The sequence below is a fragment of the Kogia breviceps genome, chromosome 9, assembly GCF_026419965.1.
Source record: "Kogia breviceps isolate mKogBre1 chromosome 9, mKogBre1 haplotype 1, whole genome shotgun sequence".
Classification (NCBI taxonomy): Eukaryota; Metazoa; Chordata; class Mammalia; order Artiodactyla; family Physeteridae; genus Kogia; species Kogia breviceps.
Window position 1 is genome coordinate 27,635,525 of NC_081318.1, and position 13,761 is coordinate 27,649,285.

Sequence of the window (13,761 nt, forward strand, 5' to 3'; positions counted from 1 at the left end):
TTCAGAACTGTGAGGAAATAAATTTCTGTTATTTAAGCCTCCCAGTCTGTGGTACTTTGCAATGACAGCCCTAGCAAACTAATGCAGGATTCCAATTTTTTTTGTTTGCTTTTATTATCATTCCCAGAGAGCATATATTTTATGAAAGCAAGAAGAATATCTCATTTTTCTCAATGTCTTCTCTGTATAGTTCTGGAAACTGTCAAATCAATTATAAAATCAGTTTTATATAGCTGTTCCTGGTTCCTGTGTTTTTCTATTCCTTATTAGTAGTGGGTCATGGTATTTTTCTGATGCCATGTTCTATCCTTTACTGTAGATTTACAGGGAGTTTGTTCATCTAATGGAGAATATTATTGGAATTAAGGTCCATTATTTTCATATTTCTAATTAGCTTCATTGGGTTGTTTCCTTTTTAAAAGTCATACTAATAATTTAAGCAAAATACAAAATCTGAATATATATGGATATAAATGTATTTGAATACACATATGTATAGCTCCAGATTCACCTAGGACTTAAGGATTAATGTAGCAGATCAGTATATTGCTTTTTGAGGTTGGCAGAATAGCTTAAATATCCTAGTGGCCTAAATTTATTACTGGTCCCAAAGGTTTCTAATGTAAAACTGGGAAGTAAAATACGCTTACTAGTATCATTCAGTTTTTATTTGCTTTCTGGGGACATCCATATAATCCCATGAGGTAAATATTCTCAGTTATTATTTCCACAAGCAAGTAATCGTCCTCTTTATTCATATACTGCCTTTTAGTATATGGATATTGTCAAATTTTTAAAGCTTTTTGGTTGGAAAACTACTCTTAAATGATAAGCTTATCAATCATGGATTTTCTGGACTTTCATAACATAATTTAGCACTTAAATTTACAACCCTTTTGCTGAACACAATTTAGCTTTTAAATTTACAAATCCTCTTTTTGAATAGGCCAAACTGTACAGTATCTGAATAATGTATTCCTGGTAAGAGACAGAATGGGATTCTTATAAAGAACACAAGTGACAAGACCTTGACCTGATCAGGATGATTTCAAATTGAAATTTGAGAGGAGGAAGAAATAATATGATAAAATTATAAAACTAGATATCATGAAAGGCAGTGGTTATAACAGAGGAGGGCCAGAAACAACACTTATGACTTCAGATATTTACCTTTCGATGCAGGGACTAGTATTAAAGTAACCTTGAAATTTTAATAGAAGAAGGAAAATATAATTTCTAATTATATAAATTATATATAAATGTAATATATTCTGAAATATCCCTGCAACGCGATGAGAGAGTAATCATGTCTGGAATATAACAACAGAAGAGTACATTTTACTTGATTGAATCATATCTAATAGAAGATAAGAGGAAGTAATCTTATGTCAAGAGTTGATTTACCCAAAGGAAGTCTTTAAAACTAATGGTGAAAAATGTCAGGCTTTTGGGTAAAGATAAATGTAATGACAAGCAAAAATTCTGTCCCAGTGGAAGGATTTTACAGTCTGTCCAACCAGGGAGAGGCAGAGACACGTTCGCTCCTTCAAGAAGGCATTATGTCTTTCTCACTTTTGTATGTACCATCAAACTTTATTGAGTTCTTTCAGATAATAATTGCTCAAAAATTGCAGTTGAGTATTTTGAATTGGCAAAGAAGTGATAGATTTTTGACAAGTATTGATATAATAACCAGATCAGGGAACTAGGTTTTTTGAAGTTCAGATAAAAAATAGGCTTGATTCTATGGCCAGAGTGTAGTTCATGAGACTCTGAAGCTTCATTATTCTGACAATAAAGTAATAAATCATCTCTACATAAAAGGAAAGAATTATATGGCTAATTAAGTAAATATAGCTTTCCAGTAGTAAAACACCTAATAAGTTCGCATTGAAAAGAATTGTGATGAATGTCAAAGACTAGAGTGACTTTATGGAATATTTGTTCAGAATAAAGAACAGTAGGTCACTGTTTCTACTTTTGTTTTGCTTCTATGTTCTGTGAAGAACAGAAAACAAATATGGTTCAAATGAGTTCAGGTTCACAGTCCAAATGTATGTCCCAGGGGATCAAAGCCATACTGTTATCTTTCAGTAATCATGGAGAATGGGAGGCATGCCCAGAAGACATGACCTTCCAGAGAAGGCTTGTGATTAACTGTCACATACATTACAGCTTTTTATTTATTTATTTATTTTTTTTGTGGTACGCAGGCCTCTCACTGTTGTGGCCTCTCCCGTTGTGGAGCACAGGCTCCAGACGCGCAGGCTCAGTGGCCATGGCTCATGGGCCCAGCTGCTCCGCGGCATGTGGGATCTTCCCGGACCGGGGCATGAACCCGTGTCCCCTGCATCGGCAGGCGGACTCTCAACCACTGCGCCACCAGGGAAGCCCCATTACAGCTTTTTATAACTGCCCGGCTCCCTGCCCCAATACACACTTTTCAGGTGCCTGATTTTAAATTGAGGCTTACTTATGTAAAATTCCCTCAAATTGACCTTACTGCAATTTTTGTTTCATCCTATGCATTTTGATATGTTGTGCTTTTTTCTTTCCTTAATTGTTGACATTCATACCTTTTACTTCTTATTTCATTAAAGTGTTACTTTTTATAATATTTCTTACATTTCCAAGCGGATAGGAATATATATCTTTTTTAAACTTTTGTTATTAATTGTAGTTGAATTGTACTGTGTCAAAAAATGCAGTTTTTGACATTTCCGATTTGGGGGATTTGTGTTTTCTTCCATTCCTACTCCTAGAATTTACATAAATTTATATAAATACTTCATAGAACTTTGAAGATAAGATATATTTTCAGACTTTGGTGTTCAGAGCTTGATGTATATTAATTAATTTAAATTTTGTTAATCATACTGTGTCAGATATTTTTTGTTTTTAATTCTTTTTTACTTGACTGTCATAGATTAACTCATTTGTATTTTATTTATGTTTATGTAATATAAAATATAGTCACCACAGTAGTGTTTATAACTGACAGAAGTTTTGCTTTTTATAGCTTGATGGGATGTGATTTTCAGTATAAATATCCACGAGAGTCATACCTTTCATCATAAAATTATCTTCTATCCCAAGGGATGAATTTTGAGTGTTTCCCCCCCCTATTTTCAATATATTAATATTGCTGTATCTGTCTTTTTTGTTGTTCATATTTACCATCCTTTTATGTTTAACCTTAGTCTTTGGCATCACTTTGTGCCTTCCAAAAACATCATGTCATTGAATTTTTAAAAAACCATAATATTTTATTTTCAGTCAAAAAAATCAAATCATTTCGTGTTTTTCAATATAATGATTATGCCTAATTTTGCTTCTCTCATCTTGCTTTATGCTTTTTATTTCTAATTTTTTTGTCTTTTTCTGCACAAACGCTTATGATTGTTACTGTTTTCTGCAATGATTTGAAATGTAAGCATTCTTTTTTTATTCCTTCTTAAAGTTTTTCAAAGACTTTCTTAAAACAGGTAAACTATCAAATGGATTCATAGCCTACCCTTTTCTCTAGTTCTGAGTCCTGAGTTAAGGTTTAGTACCTTCTGCTAGAGGGTCCACTTTCTGAGATGAGACAACAGCAGTTTGGGGGACGACATTTGTGCCTCCGTGAGTGTCTTCCAGTCGAATCTGCACTGTCTCTTACGGAAATTGCCCTAAGATTTCTACCACATGGATCACACCTCTCTCTGATTTCCAGTACTGCTTCTGGTCTCTCCCTCTCTCCCCCATTTCATGTTTCCTGTATCAATTCTAGAAGAACTTAGGAGAAAGGAGTTGGAGTTAACAGCCTGTATATAAACCTCCATCTTGTCGGAAATTAGGTATGCCATATATTAAAGAGGAACTAGGCCTGGATAGGACTTGAAATTATGTCAAATAATATGCAATTTAAGAAAGGGAAGTGTTTTTGTCTGGAAAAGAGAAAACCTAAGTGGACTGTGACAGCTGTCTTCGATGCCATGTGGTGCAAAGAATAGACTGACTGTTAGCCTCATAGGCTAGGACCAGGACCAGGGTGAGCAAATTAAACCTGCCCAAGCTGCTGGGAGGAGGATGCTGTCTTAGATGGGGAGGGGTGTTGACCTGTTTAATTTCTAAGGTTCTTTCCAACACTATTTTTCTTTTAATGTAAATAACTTTGACATTTTTGAAATATGGGATATAATAGTTTTCTTCCCCAAATTTAACATGTATAAGAATTGAATGGAACACTTGTTAAAATAAAAAATTCTGAGCCCAGACATTTTGATGTATTTAAGTTTGGGTTAGGATCTAGTACTCTGTATTTTCTGAGGTTAATTTTGAGAATATGGTGTAATCTTTAGGTAAAGTGAGTTTATAAAAGTACTATTCTTTGGCATTTTATGGTTTGGTTTTAGGATGTATTTCATGCAACACATTCTATTTCTAATTTTTATTTTATATTGGAGTAGAGTTGATTTACAATGTTGTGTTAGTTTCAGGTGTACAGCAAAGTGATTTAGTTATACATATACATATATCTATTCTTTTTCAGATTCTTTTCCCATATAGGTTATTACAGAGTACTGAGTAGAGTTCCCTGTGCTCTACTGTAGCTCCTTGTTGATTATCTGTTTTATATATAGTAACGTGCAACACGATCTTTGTTGATAGTAACCAACACTTTAAAATATTGTAAATATTATTCTAACGTAATTCATTGGTTTGAGTAAAGTGTAAATGTAATTACTTTATAACATTTGCTGATATAATTAGGGTTTTGTAAAGAAATGGAAAATCGTTCTAAAAGTGCTAATAATGAAGAAAACAATTGAAGTCAACATTTCTACATAAAACTGTCAATTTGGGTACTGGGGGAAGCAGACACCAAGATGGAGTTTGAAGTGAAAGATAAAGGGAAGAGAGAGCAGGGAAAGGCCACGAAAGTCTTCAGATTGAGGTGCAGGTTGACACCTGTGAAAGCTGAGTGAGGGAAGGAATGAGGATGAGGGATGGAGACCTTCAAACAGGTAGAGTTCTGAGGAAGTCTGAGCCGGCCTGACGGTCAGCTCTGACTGACCACAGAAGAGACCACTATTGGGCAGACATGGCCAGGCCCTGATTCTCCCATGGTTCTTACTCATTGACTGGGAGTAAGTGTGGGAAAAGTGTGGCCTCTGCTCCAATATGGTGGCAGATCTGAAGTGCTGTAGCTGGTACTGTCAGCCACCTGTACTTCTAGCTACAGGTACTCTCTTGGAGGGAGATCTGAGCAGGACACGTTCATGGCTGCCACAAATCCAAGCCATATTTGTTCCAGTACTGGGGGGTGTGCATGCTCACTTAGAGGCATAATTTGACATGATCTGTACTGATGTCTTACAGCTTCTGTTAGTTTGACTCTACTTTTATTGCTTTACGTCTCTCAGCTTTCATTTCATCCTATCTTTTTCATATATCAGGTGTACAATATGAATGATTCTATTCATGTATAATTGTATTTAAATTGTTATAAAAATAAAATACACTTGTCTGGAGGTGATAGTAAGAAATGCTCTGTAAAGATGTGGGCTTTTAAAAACTCAAGAGTCTTTTATGTTATTCCTCTAGTCTGGAGGCAAGAAGAACTTGCACGCATTAACCAGTCTTTCACTGGAGCTGAAAGGAAAGCTGCTTTGTGTGAACTCCTGGAAAAAGAGACCCAGATGATTGCTGCCATTGGGAGACATCGATACATCGCTTATACGGCTAACCAGGAAGCATCGATACAAGCTTTTTTGGATAAGGTTATTGAAGTAACAATCATTTAAATATGAATGTATCCTGAATTTAAAAATATAGAATAATGAACTAAAGAAGAGACTTACATTGTCAGAATTTGCGTGAATATTGTTTAGTATTTTGGTGACATATTTAGTTAAATTTTGTATATATTTTTCTTTTTTCTTATACAGCTTTAGATTTTCACTGCAGCCTAGAATAACGATTGACAAGTCACGTGAAATTAATGTGTTCTTAAGAAAAGAGCTATGAAGGAAAAAATGGAGACACCACCTTTGTGACTCTGTTCGTTTAGACTTAGGCTGGCTATAGAAATTAGATGAATTGCACACCCTGGTAACATGTCGAGTACTGAAGTCACAGAATGTCTGGACCTGCAGTGCCCCATAGTAAGCAACCTGGGGAATAGCTATAGACTCTAGTGTTTCTGCTTTTGCTCACCAGGTCATTAAGTGACTAGAAATTTCTGACCCAAAGGATATATGATTATTGAAAACCATGAAAACATACAATTAAGGCAAAAACTAAAGTAATTACCCTTTTGTATTGAAACTGCCTGCTTGATATTGAATAACCTGTTACCATAGTGACCAATTTCCTTTTATAAACTTGATCTTTCCAAACAATTAAAAGCCAATCCAGCCACAAGAAGAAAGGGGATGGAGTTCTTCAAGATATTCTCCTGTAGTGATTCTGGTTGTATGATTCTTGTTATTTGAGAACATTTGTTCTTAAAAACCATATTTTTTGATACTATAAATGCCCCCACTCATCTTACTTATACGCTCTCCTGTTTGATCTCAATTTTTCTTGTGGTTTTAACTACTGCCTGCAGCCTGGAACTCCCTACAGTTCCAGGCCAGACCTCTCCTAGGAGTTTCCAAACCACATCCTGAATTGCCTACTATCATTGCTCTTTGGATGTCCCCAGAGTACACCTCAAGTTGACATGTCAACCCCTGAGTCATATCATCTTACCTTTCCTTGACCCCTCACCTCCAAACTGATCCTCTTCTGTAACACTCACATAATTTATCTTCTGTGAATGTTTCATCACCTACTTAAGTTGCTTCAGACAGAAACCTAGGCAGTATTCTTGACGTCCTGCATAGCCACCAACCTGTCTGTTCTATTACTTTAATAATCTCCTCAGTTCTTTACTTCTTTCTGTCCAAACTCACTACCACTGCCTACAGGGAAGTGGCTCTGCCATGCACCTTGATGACCTTGCGTATATCCAAATACGCCATGTAAACAAAGACTTGGACCACAGCTAATCTGAGTCTTGGTGGAATGCCTTGTGATCCTGCTGGCACTGGAGAGGATGGGAAGCTCCTGAGGTGTTATGGAACAGCTCCCCTCTCCTGCTTCCCTATCTCCTCTGAGAGGCTGTCATGAGACAGGTCTTGCCTTGTGTGTGTGAGCTTCACACTGATTTAATTGGATCTGGATTTCCTTCCCATCTGGATTACTTTATGTCCCCAAATGAGGCTTTCGACCTCAGTCTCACTTCTTAATTCCCTTCTCCATCATCCGTATTCTTGCCGTAGGGACCTCATTCAACACAATTCTGCCCCTGACCCTCCTTGTCGCCCTCAGGGAACAAGGACTTTTATAGTCGATTCTTGGCACGCCTGACCCATCCCACAGTTGTTTATCATCTCTGCTTGCACGCTACAGCCATCCTGTTTCAGCTATGCTCAATTACTTGCACGTTCACAGAAAGACCACATGCTCTCAATACTTTTGCATCTGCTGTGGCCCCTACATGGAACATCCTTTCCTTCCTTCTTCAGTAACCAGGTAGTCACCCTTCAAAACAAGCTCAGACGTCCCTTCTTCCAGAAAGGATCACTGATCCTCCTACTTTAGCCTGTACTATATACCTTCATAAGACTCTGTTTCATTTTTGTCTTAGTACATAGTGGTCAATTTTTATTATATCTGTTTACATGTCTGACTCCTTCCTAGATTCTGAGTTTCTTAAGGCAAGAGCTATCTTTTATCTCCATAGCCTCAAATCCTAGCTCAGTGCTCATCACAGAGTATCAATAAGTGCTTGTGGAGGAAGATAGGGAGGAAAAATAAGGGAAAGAAATAATGGTTTGTAATTTTTTAAAAAATTTTATTTATTTATTTTTGGTTGCATTGGGTCTTTGTTGCTACGTGCAGGTGGCGAGCTGGGGCTACTCTCCATTGTGGTGCACGGGCTTCTCATTGCAGTGGCTTCTCTTGTTGTGGAGCACAGGCTTCAGTAGTGCGATGTGCGGGCTCCAGTAGTTGTGGCTCGTGGGCTCTAGAGCACAGGCTCAGCAGTTGTGGCACACGGCCTTAGCTGCTCCATGGCGTGTGGGATCTTCCTGGACCAGGACTCGAACCCGTATCCCCTGCATTGGCAGGCAGATTCTTAACCACTGCCCCACCAGGGAAGCCCCCATGATTTTTAATTTTATATTTCAGGTACTATGAGAAAATATGCAATGTAGATACTATCATTTCAAATTCTTGAATATCTTCATTCTAGAATAGCTGAGTTCTACTGTATGGAAGCCATAATATTCATACTTCTCCAGAGTCATATTTTGAACTATACTTATTCCTTTAGCAAGTTGCTCTATGTTGAATCCAGCTTCATCACTGGGCACTGTGTTCCTTATGTGTCTGATTGTTAACCTTAAGAGGATAGCATGGACCCAGGGCACAAGAAGGAGCTGGAGGCCTCTCAGGTGCCAATGGACAGGGAAGATGGGTGGTACTTACCTTCCTTATTTAAGGCTGAACCTTGTACAGGATTTCCTGCTTGTGCTTCATCTGCTGCTTTGTTTCCTATAAGTGATTTTAAATTCTTGTTGTAAATACTTATACAATGTCTATTCTTCATTATGCCTGCACACCCCTCACCCCACCCCCCAACCTCCAGCTTCATGTCTAGCATTGTCCCTAAACATGTTTTGAATTATAGAGAGTCCAAAGGTAGATCAAGTCCGAACATATAAATGCACCTCTGGAGCCAGTTGATGACGATTACTCTCTGTCATGAAGTATAACTTTCTAAGAAGTTCTTTAAATTTCACCAAAAAAAGATGAGATGGGGAGATTTTGTTCATGAGAATTCCTGTGAGGAAGGAAGATTTTTTTTTTTTTTTTGGTAAATACTTTGATAAATTTTGGGGTAGAATCCTGCTCTATCCCAGGAAAATGGAGGTTTTCGAGTGTTGCCAGGGGAGAGAGTAGAGGGAGGACACAGTTAGAAGGCAGTGGGGCACAATGTGGCTTCTTGTAACTTCATTAATTATATCACTAATAATTGAAATATTAAGTGCAAGATGGTTTTTTTTTTTCATAAGAGGAAAAGGAGCAAGAGAAATGACTGATTTTTTTGTGTGTGTGTGTGGTACGCGGGCCTCTCACTGTTGCGGCCTCTCCCGTTGCGGAGCACAGGCTCTGGACGTGCAGGCTCAGCGGCCATGGCTCACGGGCCCAGCCGCTCCGCGGCATGTGGGATCCTCCCGGACCGGGGCACGAACCCGTGTCCCCTGCATCGGCAGGCGGACTCTCAACCACTGCGCCACCAAGGAAGCCCTTAATGACTGATTGAGGGCAGCACACCAAGATGCAAGATCAGAAGATGGCAGGAAGGATGGAAAAGTTAGCCACAAGAACTTGTAGAGGTCAAGGGAAAGGCTTTTTTGTGGGTCACAGGTTTTAGAATTGGGGTTCTGAACCTGTGGTCACCCCAGCTGATAAACCAGTTAATCTCACCAATCCCCAGGCTAAGACTTAGAGGAAATGGACATTTTAGCTGATACAAGAGAATTTTACCTCAGTTTTGACCAAAGTGTTATACAGGGCAAGACAAACACAACCAGGGAATGGAACAGTTGCACTTGAGGTCAATCCGCAGTCCATTACGTAGCCTAATTAGTCCATTCTTTAAAAATATTGACCAACGGTGGCTTTTGACCTGCTTTTAACCTGTCATAGTAAATTGTGAAATCTTTGTTATTCTAATACAAAGTCATTTAAATCACCTTTTTGTATATGATGCCATAATAAACATCATAGAAAACAATTAAGGTCGATTTTATAGTCTTTTGTTGTAAATACTTATAGCAGTTCTATTCCATTTTATGCCTGTCTGTCCCACCCTACCCATGCCTAGCATTGTCTCCAATAAATATTCAGGAGGAGTCAGTGTTGATTTCATGAAACTTGAAGTAACTTATTCTACAGTTTTTTTGATTGCTAAGAAAAAACAGCTTATAAGTAATCCCTGAGGCTAGATAAGGTCAGAGTTTTTTCAAATGTTAACTCTAACAACCAGGGCCATGATGCGGATTTTAAGATCCACATTTAGCACCATATCATATAGGTATGTAAAGAGAATGTTTACTTTCCCATAATTTGGAAATAACTCTGGAAAATAAAATTTTATGGTTTGGTTTTAGTTTAACTTCAATGTGTCTAAGTATTGTGTATTGAACTAATATTTTATTTTTTATCTTCTTATTCTGGACACAGAATTTCTCTGAGTAATGAATGATTACTATTTTAAATTAGTCCAATAAAAGCACTGAATGAATCAGTTATTAGGGATTCTATACTAAGCCTTCATTCTCCATAAAAAGTTTAATCTAAAGATTTTTGAAGCATTAGTTAAATAATTTGTAATTTTATCACATCAAACATTGACATCCACAGGTTGTCAAATGTTAAAAACTCATTAATTGACAGAGATGAAGAAACTCAGGTCAAGAAATTTGAATGAAAAATCATCAGCCAGTTTCTAATATATCTTGGGTACTGCTTACCCAAACTGTGTAAAGAGACAATTTGAATTTCTGCAAGAGGTTTTCCCTAGAGTCAAGGCCATTTATTTCTTTGATTCTCTTTGATTTACACACCACTTCTCACAATCACAAGCTCAAAAACTGCAATCTGCTTTAGCTGTGTCATTTAATTTTTTTTCTCCTTACTCAGGTGGCCAACAGGTAATGGGATAGAAAAATGCAAACAGCTCTTGCCTCTCTCTGAGCACCACAGTACACAGGGGTGTCCTCTATGGAGGGACAAAACCACTTTGCTGAGTAAAAGAGAAGTTGATCACTACCCAGTAGCTCTGGGGGGTTAGTGTTATTCTTAATTTGTGCCCTGAGGGTCTAGAGTATTAATTTAGGAGAACGAAAAGACCGCCTCTCACAGTGCAGCCCTTTCTTCTCTTTTGTGGAAGCTTGCTGCTCTCAAGGTTTTTGTTATCTCTCCACCTTACCTTCCTCAAAATGTGTCTTCCTGCTGTTCTTCTGTTCCTCTCCTCCAGAGTCTATGCTGTTTCATTTGTTGGCAGCTAAGTGGAAATTATTATGCTCCTGTTTTCTGAAGCAATTTAAGAACATGATTCTTGTACATCTTTTTTTACAGCCAAAGCATTCAAAGAAAAAGAGACATAGAAAGAGAAATAAGCAAAGTTGACATTTTCCTGCATCAGAATAAAAAGAATACCTTAAGGCCTGCAATCAAAGAAGCTTAGACTTGAAGACCAGGTTATCAGTGTTGGCAGAAATAAATCCAAATATAAAAACAACTTTGCCAAACAGATTTTTTTAACATCATTTCAGTGCTTACACTAGGGAACTCAAACTTCAAATCTAAGAATCTTTGATTGTATCACTCAGTTCCCTTTAATCTGGCTAACTCCTAGTTATTCTTCAGGTTTTATCGTAGATATTATTTTCTTTTCACCAGTTAAGTGCTTCATATCAAACTGTAGTTACCTGTTTACCTGCATCATCAAGCATAATCAACTTTTATTTTAATCTTTTATTTATTTTAATCTTTTATTTTTAATCTTTCTATGCTCTTAGATTTAAGAGTTCATGAAATTAGAATTTATCTACTTGCTACCTAGTACACTGACCAATTTATAGTAAACACAATAAATATTTATTGAATGAATGAATGAATACTGTAGGCCCTGTGAAATATACAAAACTACATAAGAAATTTATTTCTTATAATCTGTAAGGAGAAATAGAGTTATAATTATAGAACAATTTGGATCCAAATTGCATTGCCCCACTGCATACTGTGTGTGTGTGTGTGTTTTTACATGTATAGTAGGACAGATAATAGTGATTTCAGTGGTTTCAAACCATAGTAGTTAGGAATCTTTAAAGAAAAGTTAGGATTTAAGTTAAAAATTGAAGGGTAGAAATGATTTGGATGTTAAATATATTTGGAAAATATCCAAGGTATTACTATATCACAGTATCTTAGATGGGGCTGAAAACTTGGAGGGAAGGTAGAGTTAAATCAATACAACAGCTGGAAAAAACCACAATAAAGTAGACGAACTAAGCATTTCATTAAAAGGTTATTGTACTTGGATTATTATTAATGAAATAACAGCCTAAAGAGCTAAAGGTATTGTTCACATTACTGGAAGAAGGGAAATTACATTTAATAGAGCCACCTTGAAGAAAACTGTGTGCAAAGATTAAGGCTTTAGACTTTAGAATATTGCTGTATGAAACTTAGCCTAAGATTGCTTATTCCTTAAAGGTTTTAAAAAGAGCTTTGCAGCAAACATTAGATTTCAGTAACACTCTGAGGCATACCCCAAACAAGGCTGTATCCATTTAAAACAATATATTTTTAAAATTTCTAAGTGATAATAATTAAATCAAAATATTTTCTTATTGAGCTATTTCCCTTTTGTAATCCTTAATAAATTTTATTAATTTTATCAATCTGCTAATTAACTCTATTTTATTTAATATTAGATTTATGCCTTAAAAATAGAAATTAATCATAGGGCTTCAGCTTCTCATTTGCTAGATTGAAACTAGAACTGAGGACCTAAAGTTTCTGATGGGGCTTCCCTGGTGGCGCAGTGGTTGAGAATCCGCCTGCCGATGCAGGGGACTCGGTCGTGCCCCGGTCCGGGAAGATCCCACATGCCGCGGAGCAGCTGGACCCGTGAGCCATGGCCGCTGAGCCTGCATGTCCGGAGCCTGTGCTCCGCAACGGGAGAGGCCACAACAGTGAGAGGCCCACGTACCGCAAAAAAAAAAAAAAAAAAAAAAAAAAAAAAATCAATACAGTTTCTGATGAAGATTCCTAGCTCTGCACAACATTCATTTTACCTGTGATCAGAAAATGATGCCATTACTTTGAAAACATATCAAATATAGTTGTTAAATGGTAGCTTTGTAGTTTTCAATGTAATTTAGCTAATATGAAATGTAAAAAAATTAAAGGTAAATTGAGGCTGTAACTAAAAATTCATACTACTGTCATACTAAATACAGCCTTAAATGGTTTCTCTATTTGGCTATTCTACATTCCTGATGATTTATTCCGATACATGGGCTTCTATTTAAACTTTAAATTATATCAAATCTAAGATTTAAGTGCTTGCAAGTATGGCATAAATTGGACTACAGGTCTCCAAAGCAATTACCAATCAGTCTACAAAAAATGCAGCATTTGGACAGTTAGAAATTGTGATCAAAATAGCCTCCTTTTTGATAGATTATAATCAGGGAAAGAAACTGAGCAGCTTTATACCTTAAAGTAGAAGAGTCAGTGAATTTTCACTGTTCTCTTTCTAGGTCAATGAATCTTCTCTTAAAGTCTCAATAGTTTGGGTAAGAGGGAACAAAAGCACTGGCAAACATACTCTTTAAATATTTTGTTGTGGTCCTGAGTCAGTGGAGGACTTACTCAATTTCCTGTCTCTGAATTCTTAGCCTGGGACTCCTCACATGAGCTTCAGGGCAAGTTAGCTCCATCTTTGACCCTCAGTTCAGGAGACGGGCTATTTTGGGAGGCACCAAGCCAGATTTGGAAATAGGAAGTGAGAATCTTAGCCATTGTCAGGGAGGGAGGGGCCACAGCACTGCTAAAATATTTAAATACAGCTGTATCCCTATGGACATCTGCTTTCTGAAGAACTGTGAACTTGTTATAGATTTATTTTTATAGGAAACAGAACTGTAACTGAGT

At 37.0% G+C, this 13,761-nt stretch overlaps 1 protein-coding gene across 3 annotated transcripts in view; it reads left to right on the forward strand.

Moving 5' to 3' along the window:
* The window catches only part of IQUB (IQ motif and ubiquitin domain containing), a 63,210-nt gene that overhangs the window by 31,765 nt on the left and 17,684 nt on the right, over nucleotides 1-13,761 (forward strand). For 2 of the 3 annotated variants that reach the window (XM_067041662.1, XM_067041661.1), the window contains exon 8: nucleotides 5,587-5,771. In XM_067041662.1, coding sequence (XP_066897763.1) covers nucleotides 5,587-5,771 — 185 coding nt within the window. The remainder of the gene's footprint in view (nucleotides 1-5,586; nucleotides 5,772-13,761) is intronic. The other variant, XM_067041663.1, reaches the window with a different exon arrangement.